The sequence below is a fragment of the Phocoena sinus genome, chromosome 5 (assembly GCF_008692025.1).
Source record: "Phocoena sinus isolate mPhoSin1 chromosome 5, mPhoSin1.pri, whole genome shotgun sequence".
Taxonomy (NCBI): domain Eukaryota; kingdom Metazoa; phylum Chordata; class Mammalia; order Artiodactyla; family Phocoenidae; genus Phocoena; species Phocoena sinus.
Genome location: NC_045767.1, coordinates 98,702,729 through 98,722,005, shown reverse-complemented (window position 1 = coordinate 98,722,005; position 19,277 = coordinate 98,702,729). Strand labels below are relative to the sequence as shown.

Sequence of the window (19,277 nt, the reverse complement as noted above, 5' to 3'; positions counted from 1 at the left end):
TGCAATAAATATGTTTTAAATTAATAAGTACATGGAACCAACTTGCACTTGGAGAGGAAAAAGTATGACATCCCAAGCTGGAGGAATGGTGGTGGCACGAAAGTGTGGCATGACCCAAATGGGCATGTTCAGCTATAAAAAAAAAGTGTAAAGAAATAGAGGAATAGAAAGTCGGAAAACCCAATTCACTGAAGTTGAGGAGTTGAAACTATCTTTGAGCCAACAGGAAACCACAAAGGATTCTGATGGTGCAAAGACAACCTGTTAATGTTCCTGTCTTCCTTACTAGGTTCCTTAAGGATGGCAGCAGCATCTTTAAGGATTTTGGTTGCCTAGCAGAGCCTGGCACATGATAGGTATTCAAATAAATGTGAGGGAAAAGAAGGGAAGATTGATTAGGCTGGAAAGATTATGCAAGTGCCATGATACGGAAGGCGGTAGACAAATAAGAGACCAGAAATTAAGGCCAGAGCTGTTTTCTAATCTACCTCATGATATACTCAGACCCAATACAGTGATTCTCCAAAGGCTCCTCCCCTTGTCTCAAGCTGAGTCAACAAAATTCCTCTCACATACCACCATGGGTATATCTCCCTTTAGGAATCCTGAGCAACTGGGAAGGTTTGGGGAATGTTAATCAACCCATCAACAGCTACTTATCAAGGCAGTCCTGCCATTCCAGTGCCTCCTCAAGTTCTCTGAGGTTAGCCAAGTTCTGCATCTCGTTCTTAATTTATATCTGGCCAGGGCCATAAGGAGCAGAGGCGGAGGTAATCACAGCGGGTTTCAGTAAATGTTAGTTCCCCCTTTTCCACACTGACCCTTCATAAGCACTTTCTGTCTCCACCAAACAGTCTGATATTTCCTGCATTATAATCAGTGTTTCTACAGGGCTTTATATTTTTCAAAGGTTTTTGCACTCTATCTCAATCTTCATCACTACCTTATAAGCATGACGGACCCTACTACCCCATTCTTGAAGATGAAAAAGCCTAAATTCCTAGACTGAATGAAGCCAGGGAAAATGACACAATTAGTTACTAGCAACAATAATAAACAGCACAGGTGCAAGCAAGCTCGTGGTTGCTGTCCCTTGTGGGTAGTCTTCTAGCAGTTTCATATTGAGAGCAGAATGATAAAACTTACCAAATGGATATTTAACTAAAGTTGGGAGATACTATCAGACAACACAAGCTCTCTTCTTAGAAAGACCATAAAATTAACATAACCATTTTCATGAGAAAAAAATGTCAATTTCAAATTTCCTGATTATTATCTTCCAAAATATATCATTAGAATATAAAAGAACATAAAAGAGTAAATTACAAGTATTGTTAAACAATCAAGAATGTATTAGCTATTTCTAAAAGTGCTTTAACATAAAATATCAAGATATTCCAAAGAAATTCATTAAACAAATGTCAGAAAAGCATACAAACATGATTCTGCTGTTAACTGAATCAATATCTTTATCATTTTGATTTTCAATTAAATGAGCATCTGCTACTTCAAATAAATATTATTTATAGGATCAAGGATTTGTCTGCTTAATTCATATTTTCTAACACAGAACGTTCAGTTTGAGATCTCTTCTTTTCCCTTAGTCTTGTTCAAACCTTGCCAAATATCTTGTTCTTTAAGGTAAAATTCCAGTCCCTTAAACACTGTCTTTACCAGCCTCCACACCACCACAATCCTTAAGAGAAACACAATCTTTAAAAAAAAAAAAACAACTGTCAATTTTTTAAAAAATTTATAGATCCTATCCAGTACCATAAATAATAAATTTCAACTCAAAATTGGAGCTACTATAAAGCCGAACTCTGATGTAGCCACAAACCTGGAAAGGGATCTATTAGTCAGAAATGTTGGTGCTAGCCAAGTGTGGCAGAGAGGAAACTGCCCCCTACCCTCAAATGTACATGTTCCTAATCCCCAAAACCTATGACTATGTTACTTTACTCGGCAAAAGGGGCTGTTTTTAAAGACATGATTTAAATTAAGGATCTCAGGATGGGGAGATTACCCTGGATTATCTGCTTGGGCCTGATATAATCAAAGTCCTTGCAAGTGAAAGAGGGAAGTAGGAGTGTCAAAGTCAGAGAGTGAAGGACCAATCTGAAGATGCTACTCTGCGGGCTTTAAAGACAGAGGAAGGGCCCAAGAATCAGGGAATGTGGGTAGCCTCTAGAAGCTGGAAAAGCAAGGAAGAGTTTTCCCCTGGTCTCCAGAAGGCACACACCATGCCAACACCTTCCTTTTAGCTCACTGAGACCTATTTCAGAGTTGTGACCCTCCAGAACTGTAAGATGAAAAATCTGTACTGTTTTAAACCACTAAACTTATGGCAATTAGTTACAGCAGCCACAGGAACTAATACAGCAGGTTAAAGCAAGGCACTACTCACCTGCCCATCTGCCAGGACACTTAGAGCCTTATTCTTCAGGCCCCTGTTGTACAGACATTCAGTAAAATGTTTCTACTAACAAATTATCCAGAAAATGACATAAGATGGTGGTAGTGAGGGAGAAGAGGGAGCCGCAGAGGAATTTTGGAGATCTGTCAGGAATTTTCAGGCCTATTATCCTGCTTCCCTATAAGTACACATAACTCCTTTCTATTTCTATTATTAAGAAAGTTGTTTTTACAGTTCAATTTCTGGAAGACAATTTGCAAAAGCTGGGGAAGTGGCCACTTGCTTAATGGTTTGTTGTCTACCAGTTTATTTCATCATCTTGCTCTCCTTTATCAATTTACTTGACTTTTGAGAGGTTTTGGTTCTGTTAATGATAGACCTCCCCTAAGTCACCTACACCCTTGGTCTGCTCTATCACCTCCTCTGAGCCACTGGAAAAGAGGAGTGCTAACAGACCTCGGCACAGGTAGAACTTACGAATTTGTATAAAGCCTAACTACAGGGACTTCCCTGGTGGCACAGTGGTTAAGAATCCGCCTGCCAATGCAGTGGACACGGGTTCGATCCCTGGTCTGGGAAGATCCCACATGCCGTGGAGCAACTAAGCCCGTGTGCCACAGCTACTGAGCCTGCACTCCAGAGCCCGAGAGCCACAACTACTGAGCCCATGTGCCACAACTACTGAAGCCCATGTGCCTAGAGCCCATGTTCTGCAATGAGAAGCCACCACAATGTGCACTGCACTGCCTGTGCACTGCAACAAAGAGTAGCCCCCGCTCGCCACAACTAGAGAAAGTCCATGTGCAGCAACGAAGACCCAACACAGCCAATACATAAATAAATAAAATAGATTTATTAAGAGGAAAAAAAAAAAGCCTAACTACAGAGTTCAGTCCATGGACCATAGTATCACCTGGGAACCTGTACGAAATTCAGCATCAAGTTCTGTTCCACATTATTCAGCAATAAAAAAGAATGAAATCTTGCCATTTGTGAAGTGGATGGACCTAGAGGGTATTATGCTAAATGAAGTAAGTCAGGCAGAGAAAGACAAATCCCATCTGATTTCACATATCTAAAAAACAAATGAACAAACATAACAAAACAACAGAGTCATAGATACAGAGAAGAAATAGGTGGTTGCCAGAGGGGAGGGGGTTGGGGGATTAGTGAAATAGGTGAGGGAGATTAAGAGGTACAAACTTCCAGTTACAAAATAAATGAGGATGAAATGTTTAGCATGAGGAATATAGTCAATTATATTGTAATATCTTTGTATGGTGACAGCTGGTAACTAGACATATCGCGGTGATCATTTTGTAATGTATAGAAATATCTAATCACTATGTTGTGCACCTGGAACTAACATAATATTGTAGGTCAATTATACTTCCATTAAAAAAAAATACGTAGACACTGGGAGGAAATGCATCAAAATGCAAACAATGGTTATCTCTGGGGGGGTGGAGATTATGGGTGATTGTTAATTTTTACTTTATGCTTTTATGTATTTCTAATTGTCTGCAATGAACATATATTGCTTGTAAAATTAGAAAGAAAACAATGTCATTAAAAATGAAAAAAAAGTTCCATTCCAGATCTTCTGAATCAGAAATTACATTTTAGACAGATCTCTAGATGATTTGTAAACACATTCAAGTCTGAGAAGCACAGATACAAAGAGCCATTGGCAAGGGTACTCACCATGACCCACTTACTATATTTTAGGGACAAATATTCTAATCAGATTCATACTTTCAGTTAATGAGAGGTTCTTAATTATTACAAAGATTTTACTTCCAGGCACAAAAAGTTTTCCTAAGGCATAAGTGAAAAACATGCCCCCGCCCCTGCTAGTACCCCTGCCCACTACTCCCTGACAAGATTTGTTGAGATGGTGGATGAAATAGTGATGGAAATATATTTATTTTTATAAAGTTTTTTCAAGGGCTAAACATTCATTAAATGTTCACAGTAGCCTTATGAGGTGGATATCCCCAAAGTACAGTTGAGGGAATATGTACCTAGACTCAGAGACATTAACTAATTTGCCATAGATCATTTAGGGAAGAGCCAGAATGCTAATCAAGACTTGCAGTCTCCAAGCCCATCCTTATAAATACTACTCTACAAAGCCAATCCTCATTATTTAAAGATTCTGTATTTGCAAATTCTCCTACTCACTAAAGCTTATTTATAACCGCAAAATCATTACTCACTGCACTTTCCCAATTTTTTGAGGACAGGTACATACATGAGCAGAACAGCTAAAATTGTGAAAAACCAGATGCACATGTTCCCAGTATGTGATGCTTTGTCTTCTTATTTCACCTCTCATATTTTAAACAAGTACCCTTTTCAAGGTCTACTTAGCACCACATTTTTCACATTTTGTGCTTTTTGTTGGTGAGTGTGCAGTTTAAAATGGTCCCCAAGCAAAGTGCTGTCTAGTGTTCCTAAAGGCAAGAAAGCTGCCTTACAGAGAGAAAACACATGTGTTACATAAGCTTCGCTAAAGCACAAGCTATAGCGCTACTGGCAGTGAGTTCAATGTTAATGGATCAACGATATATATTAGATAAGGCAAACAGAAGCACACATAAAACAAGGTTATGTACTGATCAGCTGACAAATATGCTGTGACCAGAGGCTCACAGGAACCAAACCCTGCATTTTCTCTAGGGGCAATGATTCAGTGTTTGCTAAGATGGCGTTCACGGTAACTTCACAGAACATAACTGCTGCAACTGTTGTTACATGTACTAACTTGACATGTAATGGCAGGAAAGGCACAAAATTATAGAGCGTTTTCAGAAGCAAGACACCATTTTCTCCAACTCAAAAACAATAGTTGAAGGTTCTTGACAGGATAACCCCAAGGACTGGTAATGGTGTTATTTCATAGCTTACAGACTAAAAACACTGGAATAATACAATGCACAAAGTCAGAAAATGAATATTACATCACACAGACAAAGATCAAGCAGTGGCTCTGTGAGGTGCATGCAAGATGATTCAAGGGGAGAAGGGAAGTGAATACAATAACATTCATTTACACTTATTTAAATCTCAGCTTTAAATTCCAATTTACTTTACAACTTAATAATAGTACAGTAATACGTGTACACAATAAATTCTATTGGTAGTGCCTGCCTGCTCCAATTCTGCTGATGATGTACATGACCAAAAAATGTTGGGAGATCACCACTGTAGAGAATCAAAGTTAGCGCTTGAAAAGAAAAGAAAAACTCCAGAGACACACGTCCTGCAGTGGGCTGGTGGCTTTGAGGACTCACATGCACCGGGAACCATCTATTGCTGCTCTGTCCCCAACACATTGTGAGGATCCTCACAAAGATATCCCCCCAGGCATCAGTTGATTCATATGAGAAATTAATTAGCTGGTTGTGACATTGACTAGATGATCCAAGCTAGGAACCCTTCCCTTTCTAGAAATTTGACCAAAGAAAATAAGACATAATAGCAGGAAGTAAAAACATTGTTTATTGTTGCCCGGAGCCCAAAGGCTGAAGGCATGCCCTGATAGAGCAACAGCCTGTCCTCAGAGCACCCAAACTGGGAGGATTCTATGGTATCCCATAAGATATCCAGCACTGTTAGTGTCATCTTATATAGTTAAGTTGCATCATAAACACATTCAACTCTAAGTGCTCAGCAAAAAGAGAGAGAGAGAGAGAGAGAGAGAGAGAGAGAGAGAGAGAGAGAGAGAGAGAGAGAGAGAGAAAGAGAAAGGGAAAAAAAACACATAACCAGTGCTGGCAATCTGTCTGCCATTCTACTCAATGAAGGTGTTCTGTTCCCTTGGACAGTCTCTCAGTTCCTCAGTGTCTCTTACAGCATGAATGGTTCATTGTGAGGCTAAAGTTTGACACAATATATTTTTCATCTACATCACCTAATCCCAAACCAACTTCCTCTGATACTCAAAGGAAGAAGCAGGGATACGTTTCAACCCTGAAGGAAAAATGGCTGCATATGACTTACTGAAAGACGGAATCAATTTCCAAAGAGAACTGACTTCCTAAGGGTAGTTCAAGGGCAATTTTTGAAAATACTCAACTTTCACAGTGTACACTGACTGTAGAAGCAACCCCCCAGATAAAGTGAGACTCAACTATAGTTATTCTGTTCCAAGGGCTCACTCTTATACCTACCACCTAGAGGTGGTGTATATTGAAATTTGCTGCCATATACTTTTATGGTGCTTCTTACTGATTAAAGTGCTCTCATACCAGCTGTGTCATTTAACACCCACAAGGCCAGGCAAAGAAAATGGAACGAGCACTGTGGTTCCCATTTCAGAGATCGAGTGCAATAATGGAAAGAGTAAGAGCTGTTGAGTCAGACAATTTGGTTTCAAATCCCAGGCATACTGTTCAATTTTTCAGAGCCTTAGTTTCCTATCAGTAAAATGCAAAGAGTACACACACCTCACCAAGTTTTTGAGGATGAGTCAAGTATACAAGCTGCAGGTATACATTACTCAATGTTTCCTTACACCATTCCACAGGAAGGAGGGCTACAAGTTCACACACCTAATTTGACTAATAAAGCCCAAGTAGAACAAACATCTCCCAATTCCCAGCTCCATGCTCAGAGGTCCAAGAAGCATATAACTTAGCATCTCTTTAAAAGGTGTTCAAAAATATAGAGATACTCTGCTAAAAGTTTTTCTGGTTCAAGTAAATTTGTGACATGCTAGTCTCTTTAAGGCTCACAGTGTGTGTGTGTGTGTGTGTGTGTGTGTGTGTGTGTGCAAGTGTGTACATGATATAAAGGCTCTGAGAAGGCGTGCAATAAAGAAACCTGGTTGAATACATATAGAACATTCCCCCAAAGTGGATTTAATAATGGAAACCTTTTCTGCATAATTACTAAAAACAGCCAAACAAACATAATGTTCTTCTGAACATACTTTTAGAAACACTGGTTTTGGTAAATTAATGTATAACAAACTAACAGACGATTATATTGTAATAGATTAATATTAATAAAAATAATAATAGATTATAGAACAAGGCACAAGAAACTACCCTTTAAACAAGACCCCAAATCATTTTTTGGCGTCTGGTGTCAAATCCAAAAAAAAAATCTATTTGGGAATTCCCTGGCGGTCCAGTGGTTAGGGCTCCACACTTCCACTGCAGGGGCCTGGGTTCGATCCCTGGTCGGGGAACTAAGATTCCACAAGCCAAACAAAACCAAAGAAACAAATCAAAAACAAAAAAAAATCTATTTAGATCATCAAGGCATTTTTATTCTCAGAAAGATCTCAGGATAAGTCTTTCATAAACAAAGATTCCAAGAAGTGGCTCGTGTCATCTTACAGAAGACATAGTGGGTAAAAAAGGTGAGACACATAATGTTTTGTTACAAAATTGATTTGCATGAGGTATCTTACTCCCTAAATCAACTTTCCAAGAACGCTACATATGCCATATAACAACTACTGTCCTGTCATTATCCCTGGTCTCCTGATAACAGTGGCAAGCAAGAGAAAGCCAGAATGGAGATAGTGACTTGTAAACTATAAACCACAAAGATGAGGAATCCTTTTTTTCTTTGAAAACTACAAGAAAGCAGTTATTATTTTTCCTACTTTGTACTTTCCCTCCTTTCTCGGTTATTACTGCACGCAAGCACTTCTAGTGAATACTTTTATCTTAAACCTTTAGAAGTCAAATAAGAGAAGACCAGGCCCGAGGAATTCTTTAAAAAATTATATTAATATTTACTTATCCTGGCAAATACAATATATATATATATATATATATATATATAAAAGGAACCTGCTCTAATGCAAAGTTGTAAGTTTGTGAACTAGGTATAGACAAGTGTTGGTTAGCACTGACATCCTAGGAGGAAGGCTTTTGGTAAGAACTTTAAGCTTCCATGGTTTTTCGAAGAAAATGAACGGAATCTAGACGTTTGCTAGCCTAGTCCAGTAACATACATTTCGGCCACTAACAGCAGGAGTGGGAAAGGGCCAAGAGCAACCATTACCGCCTATCACCAGGGGTACCTGAAAAATCGTCTTCATCCTTCAGCCTTCCCATTTTACTAGACTAGAAGCCTCAAGGACCACTAGATCGCGGCCGCCGCCTCGCCAGGTCCAACCCGCCACAAGGCGGAAGCTCACCAGCGGGTCGACGCGGCGCACACCTGCCCGGCGGGCGGCGCCCACAACGCTTCACCTTGCCGCGGCGTACCTGCCCTCCTCGTCTCTTCTTCACCACCACCTCCATCCCTTCCCACCTGCAAATAACCGAGGGCAGGGACGCGGGAAGGTGAAGACGGTGAGGAAAAGCATCCCCGCAATCCGCCGCAGACTACCTCCTCCCGTCCCAGAGCAGCTGCAAAGCCACACCGTTTCTCCCACGCCTCGTGTCTCTAGTGCAAGGTCTGCAATAGTTTAAAATTTTTGTTTTAAAGCACAAGTAACTTCCCCGCTCCCTTCCGCCCCTCACCTTCACGAAAGCAATCGGGGTTGTGGTACCTTCGATATCTAACAGGATCACAGTGACTTCGGCAGGCACCGAAAGCACAACCATTTCCCCACCGGCTGCTACTACGAGAATCGGCCTACTGGTAGGGAGGGCGGAGGGCCGTGCCGGCTGCGCCCAGCAAATTGCTGGGCTTCCGACAGCCCCGAAGAGAGTCCCGGAGCGCAGAACCGCGCGCGGCCTGACGCACGAGGCGGAGAGGACACGTCGGCGCCCCTGAAAATAGAGAAACCCGCAGCACAGGAACCTTGAACTCGCAAGCTGCCCGGGCCTGGAGGCCTAGACCACGTGGGCAGGGAAATGGGGCGGTCCTCGCGAGGTTCCGATGGGGCGGGGAGAGGTAATGGCACTGACGTCGATTGGCCGCTAGAGGGCCTCTAACCCGATCAGTCAAAATGGGCCTCGCGTGGGCGGGAACAAAGAAGCGAACGCGGGAGCCCGGTGCGCGGGCGCGCGCTCTCCGCAGACTGGTTGAGCGAGCGGGAGAGGCCCGGGGCACGTGCAGACGGGAGCCCCGCGAGTGGCGCGCCGGGGATGTGAGTGCCCCTTGCCCTCTACTGCACCTAGCCCCCTCCCTGCCCACGGCCTCCGCTTTTGCATTTTTACAGTAATCCGACCGGGCCCGCGCCCCTCCCGTCAGCCCGCGAAAGAGGCCGTTTGGATCCCGGTCAGCCTGACTGCGTTGGCCCCGGTTCCGGCCGATCGGCTAGGGAGGCCCGCCGCGCCCCCTCGGCCCGCGCGCCTGTAGCGGCAGCGGAAGAGGCCCCCGCGCCGCGCCGCTGTCCGGAGGGGCCAACGCGTGCCCGCTTCCTGTTCGGCTGCTTCCAGCCAGCTCGAGGACAAAACACGCGTGCGCGCCGGACGGCAGGGCGCGCTCGCCGCCTCAGCCACCGGCGCTGGGCGCAGTCCGCCTTTTTCCGGAGCAGCGCGGCCCCGGTGCCAATCGATAGCAGCAGCTCCGCACTGGGGGACCGAGGGCGGAAAAAGGCGGGGTTGACGGCTCTTTGCTGGGAGTGGGCTGGACCGGACGCCAGAGACAAAGGCTCTCAAGGCAAGAGGGGCTGTGACGCTGCTCGGGATTTTTGACCCAGGACTTTTCGCCCCTTCGTTTTTCTCTTCTGACGCTCTTTTCCCAAGCCCGCGTCCCTTCACCTGCGACCTCGTTCCTCAGCGGAGGGGCCGCGATGGAGGTCCCGCCCCGGCTTTCCCATGTGCCGCCGCCATTGTTCCCCTCCGCTCCCGCTACTTTAGCCTCCCGCAGCCTCTCCCATTGGCGGCCGAGGGCGCCGCGGCAGCTCGCCCCACTCCTCCCTTCGCTCGCTCCCAGCTCCGCCCGGCAGGGGGCGCGCCGGGCCCAGCGCCACGTCACCGCCCAGCAGCCCTCCCGATTGGCGGGTGGGGCGGCTATAAAGGGAGGGCGCAGGCGGCGCCCGGATCTCTTCCGCCGCCATTTTAAATCCAGCTCCATACAACGTTCTGCCGCCGCTGCTGCCGCGACACGGATTGCACGCCAGCGCCTCCCCGCCGATAGCTCAGCCGCTATGGAAGACATGAACGAGTACAGCAACATAGAGGAATTTGCAGAGGGATCTAAGATCAACGCGAGCAAGAATCAGCAGGATGACGGGTACCGCACGCTTCTCCTCTTCCCCCCTCCCCCAGCGCTCCGCATGCACCCCTTCGTCCCTCGGGGGCCGCGTGCTGCCCCGGTTCTTTCCCCAAGTCGATTCCCCGCGTGCCCGCTGGGCCTCACTAGGTTGGAGGGAAGAGGAAAGTAGGAAACGGAGGTGGGGCGGTGACTCGAGAGGCCCGCGGGAGGTGGGGGAAGGGCAGAGGGGTTGGAGGCGGAGGGCGGCGGCGTCTGTGTCCCGAGTGCGCAGGCGCGCGTGGGGCCCGAGGGGGAGGGGCCGGCCGCGCTATGCCCCTTGCTGCAGCTGCAGCCGCCTCTTCATTGTGTCTGTGTTACGGTTCCGCGCAGTTTTCAGGGGGAGGATTTAGGGAACTCCTCGTTTGGGAACCTGTAGGCGACTGGTACCCAGATTCCCAGTACGTGTGATAATGAGTTCTTTTAGGTGGAATGTTGGTTTGATAGTTGAGGAAGACGGTGAGCCTGAGTTGTGTGGGATCAGTATAGAAAGTTGGATTTTCTAGTCGGGAACAATCTTTACCATGTATTGTTGGCCTCGTTTAAACTTGGCATTGTGCAGTGAGGAGAGCAAGGTGTCCACCGTTTTGAATAAGTGAGGAACTTGGGGATCTTTGTGGTCTTTTGTTCGTGTGTGTCTGTAAACGGGTTAAATTATTTGTACATCAGGATGTATTTCCCCATGCTTATTTTATACTTTTATTTCGTAAACGTAATTTCAGTATTTAAGTAATCGTTGTAGTTGCTGCTAACCTTAAAAAACAACTTTTATTTCTAGTAAAATGTTTATTGGAGGCTTGAGCTGGGATACAAGCAAGAAAGATCTGACTGAATATTTGTCTCGATTTGGGGAAGTTGTAGACTGCACAATTAAAACAGATCCAGTCACTGGAAGATCAAGAGGATTTGGATTTGTGCTTTTCAAAGATGCTGCTAGTGTTGATAAGGTAGGAACATGTTTCGCATTGTGGTGCTTTTGTGTGTTTCTTGCAAATTGTTCAGAGGGTTGCTTGTATGTTGTCAGATTAAATAAATCTGTCTTCTAGGTTTTGGAAATGAAAGAACACAAGCTGGATGGAAAATTGATAGACCCTAAAAGAGCCAAAGCTTTAAAAGGGAAGGAACCCCCTAAAAAGGTTTTTGTGGGTGGATTGAGCCCAGATACTTCAGAAGAACAAATTAAAGAATATTTTGGAGCCTTTGGAGAGGTGCGCTCTGCTTTTACGTTTACGTGTATTTTCATTTGATAACGTTTATATAATGTTTATTCCTGATCCAGTTTTTACAGAGCAAACTCAATGTTGGATGAGGGTGGGATTAAATTATTGCTCAAGTCCCTTCCAGTCACCGTACCTTAATCAGTGCTTTCTGTGTTATAATGGAAACTAGTGTCTAATGGAAACTAATTCAGCAAAAAGATGGATGCTTTGGTGTGGTTAGGGTTTGGATTTACTAACTAGTGGCATCTGTGGAGTAAGAAATGGTATTAAATAAGGTTTTACTCTCCCTTCTCAATGCTCCATAGATGAAACAGATCACTCTAGTTTGATGTGGATAATAAAGCGGTGGTTTATACAGAAGTTATTTCGTTAGAATGACATGTTATGTTGAAGCTTGAAAAGGACTTGTGGCATTCTAAAACATCTTAGTAGCTTTTTACCATTAGTGGGTGACCTTGAGTGTGTATCTTGATTTCAGATTGAAAATATTGAACTTCCCATGGATACAAAAACAAATGAAAGAAGAGGATTTTGTTTTATTACATATACAGACGAAGAGCCAGTAAAGAAATTGTTAGAAAGCAGATATCATCAAATTGGTTCTGGGAAGGTAAAGCCATTTTGATTATAGTAAATGAACAATATCCTTTTCTTAAAGTGAAATTTCTCAATCTGTTTTGAGAAGAAAAACAATGGCTTGACATTAGAATATGGGTAATAATTCTGTTTGCTTTTTAAATTTTGTTTTTAGTGTGAAATCAAAGTTGCACAACCCAAAGAGGTATATAGGCAGCAACAGCAACAACAAAAAGGAGGAAGAGGTGCTGCAGCTGGTGGACGAGGTGGTACTAGGGGTCGTGGCCGAGGTGAGAATTCCTGGGCAATGACTCAATGCTGTAAGCTATAAACTGCGGAATATGAATAAGCCCATAGGAAAGTGAAGCCAAATTTAAACTGTTACAACATGGAAACTGCTCAGCTTAGTGGGTGGGCTTTTGTATTTACTGGTTTCACCTCCTCAAACAATGGCTACTCTGGCAGTGTCCTTACTGATGGGAAAATAACACCATTAAACGTAATTAAGATTACATGGAACACTTTGGCCTGATAGGTTTTCTAGGGCAGGAGTCCTTGTTTTAAAGATAAACACTCTGTCTTCTCCTTTGTCCTGATTTTTCATTGAATTTCGGAAGCCTGATACTGGCACAATTGGACTTTCTGCCCCCTTTTTTATGCCAACTGTAATAATACTTTCTTGGTCAGTTAGCAATATAGGTATCCATTCTGCCTTTTTAAGATTTGCAGAGTGAGGGACAGGAACGCATCATTTTATGTTAGGATTGGGGGTCAGAAGTTGTTTCCTAACGATCATTGTGCATTGTTTCAGGTCAGGGCCAAAACTGGAACCAAGGATTTAATAACTATTATGATCAAGGATATGGAAATTACAATAGTGCCTATGGTGGTGATCAAAACTATAGTGGCTATGGCGGCTATGATTATACTGGGTATAACTATGGGAACTATGGATATGGACAGGGATATACAGACTACAGTGGTAAGAATATTTAACTTAATTTCGTAAACCAATGGTACTAAAATTCAGTGTTTAAAGTACAATCCCATTCTGAGACTGTGTGTGTGGGTGTTTTCTATTTCTTGAAGTGTTTGGAGTTAAATTTTTGAGACATTTAATAGTCATAGGAGCTTATACTGATAGACTTCAGTCATTACAAACATTCTAGAATGTGATATGTGACTAGTTTATAATGACTTAAAATATCTGGTTATTTTAATTGCCATGGAGGATTTTGCATATTTAATAGTTTTTTAAATATACAGTGAAACTATTTCATTAAAAGCTAAGCATAATTTTTTGTTTTTTCAAAATAGGCCAACAGAGCACTTATGGCAAGGCATCTCGAGGGGGTGGCAATCACCAAAATAATTACCAGCCATACTAAAAGGGGACGTTGGAGAAAACAGGTGTGTATAAGAGTTCAAGACACCAGTGGAAATTCTAATTTAATTTAAAGATCAATAGACAAATGAAAAATAAGTGAAAACAAAATATCATGTAGCCTGTTTTTACTAAATTGTTAATTTTTTACTTGCTTTATGAACCTGTTTTGCCTAAAGTGTCTATAGATCTTTAACTTTAAAGTTTTATCTCACTTTCTTTAGTATTACAGAAAAACTTAAGAGTTTTTCTGTTTGCTTTGTGTACCAGGTGGTCTAGAGGAATAATTAAACTTTTTTAGAACTATTAACAGGTAAAGTACTGAAATGGGTACAACTTAAGGAAAACAGGAATGTTGTCTTCTAACTCTGACATTATACCTTGTTTGTACCCGCCAGCGGGAACTTCATTGCAGGCCGTGTGTCACCCTGACCACGTCTATCTCTGGGGGTCGCACGTTGCGGGCAGAGCGCAAGGCATACACCAGAAAACGCTGTCCTGTGGTATGGTCTCTTCCAACTTCATGTACCAGCGTAAAGATTAAAGTGGAAAACTTCAGACTTTGGCTTCTTTTTTAATCTTTTTGAAGATTAAGTGTCTAAACTTAACTTAAATGGTTTTTTACAGGAGTTAAAGTACATAAATGCCTTTTTACAGCTTAATCATTTTGGTCTTCTGTTTAGTGTTGTATTTCAATTGTGGAGCCTCATTTTAAGTGTTCATTTAAGATTTAATGCTTGCTTTTTCTTTTTATAGCTAATAGTGAAATCTACAAACCAAAACAAGAACTTTAAAATCTGGGATATAAATTAAAGATCATATGCACACAGAAATTTGTTTTCTTGCAATACAAGCCTATTAGAAATTCATGTTTGTAATAGCATTGTATGTGGCTTACTAGAGATGTTTCTAGTAGACCTTGAACCTAGCACAGTTCAACCTGTGAATATGGGAAGACTGCATTCCCAGATTTTCTAAGTAAATTTTACTTTAATATCATTTGGGAACTTCAGGGTGAATTTATTAATTACCCGTACTGCGTTTTGCCAATGAATTTGCATGTGATCTTTAATTATTGAAGAATAAAGTGAGAACTTAAAACAATTCATGAAAGTGGACCTTTGAAAGCTTGTCAGAGTTGCACAAATCTAATTGCCATTTTGTTTTTGTTTTTAGGAAGAGATTGCTAAAGTAACCCATCTTGCAGGACGACATTGAAGATTGGTCTTCTGTTGATCTAAGATGATTATTTTGTAAAAGACTTTCTAGTGTACAAGACACAACTGTGTCCAACTGTATATAGCCGCCAATTAGTTTTTGTTTTTACTTTGTCTTTTGCTATCTGTGTTATGACTCGACGTGGATTTGTGTTTATACAAATTTTATTTGTATGATTTCATGTTAAACCTCAAATAAATGCTTCCTTATGTGATTGTTTTTCTGCGTCAGGTACTAAATAGCCCTGTAAAAGTGTAATTTTAAATAAGCAATAATTAAGGCACAGTTTATTTTGTAGGGAGTGTTGATCCATAGGGAGAAACTGTGGTCCTTTACAAATAGCCAGCTACAGTGTCTACTCTGTTCTCTTTTTGTTAGATGTATTCTATGTTCTAAGGCTTCATTTCCCTGTTTAACGGAGGCTTCCACATACCTTTAAGTAATGTTGTTTTCTCTTTGTATATCTGGAGACTTTGTCATGAAAGTGTCTGTGGCGTAGTTACAGTGTTGTGATGAGTGGAAGCTTTCTAGTAGACCATAAGTCTTCTGGTTATATTTTGAAAAGTAACTTTTTAATGGCACAAAGCATGCTGGTAGCTCCTTTTATGAATAGAAAATATTTTGCTTTGCTCTTGTCTCTGGAAAGGCATTTGTTACGACTTGCTGTATTCAGTGGTCTGCTAGAAAGAGCTTTGGCTAATCATAATACCATAACTTTGTTTTCTTGATTAAACTGTCTAAATATACCCAGGGGAAAAAACACTTGAACTATGTTATAGGAGCCACAGTTTAAGAATGTCAGATGTAGTTACATTTAACACAAGGATTTTGGCAAATAGGTATGAAGTTACTAAAATTCGAACAAAAGTTAGATTAAAATATATGACGTAGTGGATGAATAACTAAATTAATTGTATACTATTCTGTTGGTATTATGTCACAGCAAGCACCAAACTGAACAAAATGTTTTCTGTTGGGGCATTTTTAGGAAGCTGTATTGGGTGTTAACTGTTACGTGGTGTGAGTTCTTAGAAAAAATCATGGTAGTAAGTTTCATCATTTTTAGCGCAGTTAGTGCATGAGCCGAATAGTTAAGCATATCCATATTCAAACGTAAAAGGAATAGTGGGGAAAGGTATCCCTTAAATCTTATGTAAATGCAAATCTAAGTGTGACCAAGTCATGTCATTACAACAGATCTTCTGGTGCATTAAAAAAAAGTTTTAGCTGTAGATTTTGGAGGATGTCCTGGGTAAACTCAAGTTTTGAATTTTACATTCAGTGTAGTTATTGAATTTAAGGTTTTTGTTTTTGTTTCTGTGGTTCCATGTTAGCCATTAGGATTGGCATACATGTTCATATGTGGAATAGTTGACCTCACCTTCAACCAAGTGTAAATTTTTTTATGCTAATGAACCTGCCTTGTTTTATTTGGTGCCTGCAACTTTGTTCTGATGATGTTTGTACTTGCTGGGCTATCAAGTTACAATGCTTTTGGCTTTTTGCTCCTGTTTTCGCTATTTGACCTTACACCTAGGCCAAGTACCAATGTTGGCTGTTGCAAGGGATTGTCTGATTCGTTCAACATGCAACCTTAGGGAACAGAAAGGAGATTTTCATTTTAAGTTATGTTGTCAAAGTCAGTAGGTGCAGTGTCTTTAGGGCAGTGAATCCTGTAAGTTCAAATTTATGATTAGGTGACAAGTTGACATTGAGATTGTCCTTTCCCTGATCAAAAATGAATAAAGGCTTTTTAAACAAAATCCAAACTCTTCAGTCAAGTCTTGATATATATGACTTCGAAGAAATACATCTAGAGATTATTGAGGTCTTTTAGAAAAACTGAAGTACCTATGACAAACAATTAACCTGTATATTTTTAAATGTGCTTCCTGAGTTGTTTTGAGCAAGTTCTATGTGTTGTTACTTACCCTGAAAGAAACCTAATTAGCAGTTTTGTTGATTAACACGTTAGTATTCTGTAGTCCGATGGCTACATTTACAAGATTAGGGATTAAGAGTTAAACTGTCTTTGGGATACTAACATGGATGAGCAGAGCATTTATTTCATTCTCTTCCATACATCTTCATAATGGTGACAGTAACTGGACCCTTTGCTAATCTTATAAATTTCAATACAAAGAAACCTGAGAAATTAATTGCTATAGGTTGCAAGTATCTAATAGGATGTCCACCACAGGATACTATGTTTCACTGATGAAAAAGGTGATTCAAGGACACTGCAATTATAATTGCACTTTTAAATGTAATTTTATATAAACTGCAGTTTTTAGTTACAGGTGTGTGTGTGTGTGTGTGTGTGCGCGCGCGCGCGCGTTTCTGCCATTTGAATTGCTCCTAGTGTTAAGCGAAGTCAGAAAATGTCATTCTGTAAAAATCTCTCTCAAACTGCAACTTAATAGAATTGCCATCTACTGTGGTCTCAACTTTCTGAGCAAAAGCAATACAACTTTGTTTTCATGTAAAGTCATTCAAAAGTGTATTGCCATAAAAATGTGGGCTGTTCCTTTAGGATTGGTTGAGGTTTTATATTTTTCTTTGTCTTGAAATAGATGTGGGATTTCAGTGAGTTTTGGTTGAATAGAAAAAAGTGGAAACTTTGACTTAACCACTGTTTTATAAACTGTAGGAAAGAATACAGTGGTATTCTATGGATTAGAGGGTAATGCTGAACATCCTAAAGATTGTTGCTTTAAGTGGCAGTTTAATTCCTGACCTTATTCTTTGGTCTACTCATTCCAAGAGGAGTACCCCCATTTGAGGAGGTATATCATGATCTCAGTGTGATTGGGAAAGGGATATTCAACAGTCTCTGATTTGTTACTTAAAATCTAAAAATTTCAAGTAACAATGCTTAAGAGTTTGGTTTACCAAAGACTAGCATGTGTTATAAATATGTGAGAAGCACTACTGCAGACAGGTTTTCACATACTGTTCCAATGCTTATCACCTTTTGAGAATCTGACTAAAATGAGTTTTCTTAAGACAAAAAAAATCATGGCTATATATAAATGTCTCAAGGAAATGATAAACTACTTTGAAAGCTATCTAGTTTTAAAAGACTCGAAGTTGGCTCTTATGGGGACAGATTGACTAGAATTCATTCATTTAGGCCACACCATGCAGTTTGCAGGATCTTAGTTCCCCCACCAAGAATCTAACGAGGCCTGCCCCACAGCAGTAAGAAGCACCAAGTCTTAACCACTGGACTGTCAGGGAATTTCCAAAATTTATTGAATTTGCTATCTTTGATGCGGTTACCCAAAGGAAGTTTCTTCAAATGTTCTCAGAAGTTTGTGTGCTGGCTGGTGAACAAATACAGGGTGATTGTTTTATTGATGAGACAGGAAGGGCCAACCCCATAAAAGGACTTAATGGAAAACCATAATTAATCCCCTGATTTTTCAAATTGAGGAAGTTGGCTAATTGAAAGTAACTCATTACATTTTGGAGTCTATCAAGCATCTCTGAGAACTAGATTCAGTGTTTGCCACTTCTGGGAGGGATCTCTAAGCATTAAGATTGGTCAGCAGTCTTAATTTGTGAGTGCTGAAGTCTTTTGTAGGAAAGTAGCATTTGATTATAATTCATTCATTCTTGGGACTTCCCTGGTGGTACAGTGGTTAAGACCGAGTTCCCAATGCAGGGGGCCCGGGTTCAGTCCCTGGTCAGGGAACTGGATCCCACATGCCTGCCGCAACTGAGGAGTGCGCCTGCCACAGCTAAGACCCAGTGCAACCAAATAAGTATTTAAAAAAAAAAAAAAAAACAATTGATTCATTCTTGTTTCTCTGATGAAACTGGAGCCTAGATAATCTGAAGCACCTACTCATTCTCATGAGAGAGCTTTTCTATGGTATTTATTTTATTTATTTGGCTGTGCCGGATCTTAGTTGCAGCATGTGGGATTTTCGTTGCAGCATACAGGTTTCTTTGTTTTAGTTGCGGCTTGCAGGATCTTTTAGTTGCGGCATGTGAGATCTAGTTCCCTGACCAGGGATGGAACCCGGGCCACCTGCATTGGGAGCGTGGAGTCTCAGCCACTGGACCACCAGGGAAGTCCCTGTCCTATGGAATTGAGTGATTACTTTGGTTACCCTTGAACCATGAGACGTATGGGACATAAAAGTTCTTTAGATCACCATACAGGCAGAAGGGTGAAGGGAGGGTGTGACAGTGAGGACTAAAATATTTTAGGGTACTTCCAGTATTTTTCATTACCAAGAAACACTTTAGGTATTTTCTCCCCATAAACTATGTTTTGAATGGCTGT

The 19,277-nt window shown here is 41.4% G+C and overlaps 2 protein-coding genes across 8 annotated transcripts in view; one reads left to right on the top strand and one right to left on the bottom strand.

The window, feature by feature from the left end:
* Window positions 1–10,180, bottom strand: part of ENOPH1 (enolase-phosphatase 1) — a 43,746-nt gene extending 33,566 nt beyond the window's left edge. Inside the window, exon 1 of one of the 3 annotated variants that reach the window (XM_032632172.1) lies at window positions 10,093–10,180. Coding sequence is in view for 1 of the 3 variants with exons in the window: in XM_032632170.1 (XP_032488061.1) it covers window positions 8,905–8,988 (84 nt within the window). In the remaining 2 variants the exon portion in view is untranslated. Of the gene's footprint in view, window positions 1–8,904; window positions 9,232–10,092 lie in introns of those variants that run through there. The other 2 variants (XM_032632170.1, XM_032632171.1) reach the window with 2 other exon arrangements.
* HNRNPDL (heterogeneous nuclear ribonucleoprotein D like) lies at window positions 9,367–19,140 on the top strand. 5 transcript variants are annotated; one of them, XR_004349939.1, is made up of 9 exons: window positions 9,367–10,567; window positions 11,364–11,532; window positions 11,632–11,793; window positions 12,284–12,415; window positions 12,557–12,671; window positions 13,193–13,363; window positions 13,699–13,791; window positions 14,164–14,268; window positions 14,942–19,140. XR_004349939.1 is itself a non-coding variant. In XM_032632166.1 (8 exons), the coding sequence occupies exons 1-7, from the start codon at window positions 10,125–10,127 to the stop codon at window positions 13,767–13,769; spliced, it is 1,263 nt and encodes a 420-aa protein (XP_032488057.1). In that variant the 5' UTR covers window positions 9,367–10,124; the 3' UTR covers window positions 13,770–13,791; window positions 14,942–19,140. The 5 variants fall into 5 exon arrangements, 4 of the variants coding, with proteins under 4 accessions (XP_032488057.1, XP_032488059.1, XP_032488058.1 ...); XM_032632166.1 differs by lacking the exon at window positions 14,164–14,268; XM_032632165.1 differs by having other exon boundaries at window positions 9,407–10,567; window positions 14,164–19,140.
* Window positions 19,141–19,277: the final 137 nt, after the last annotated feature.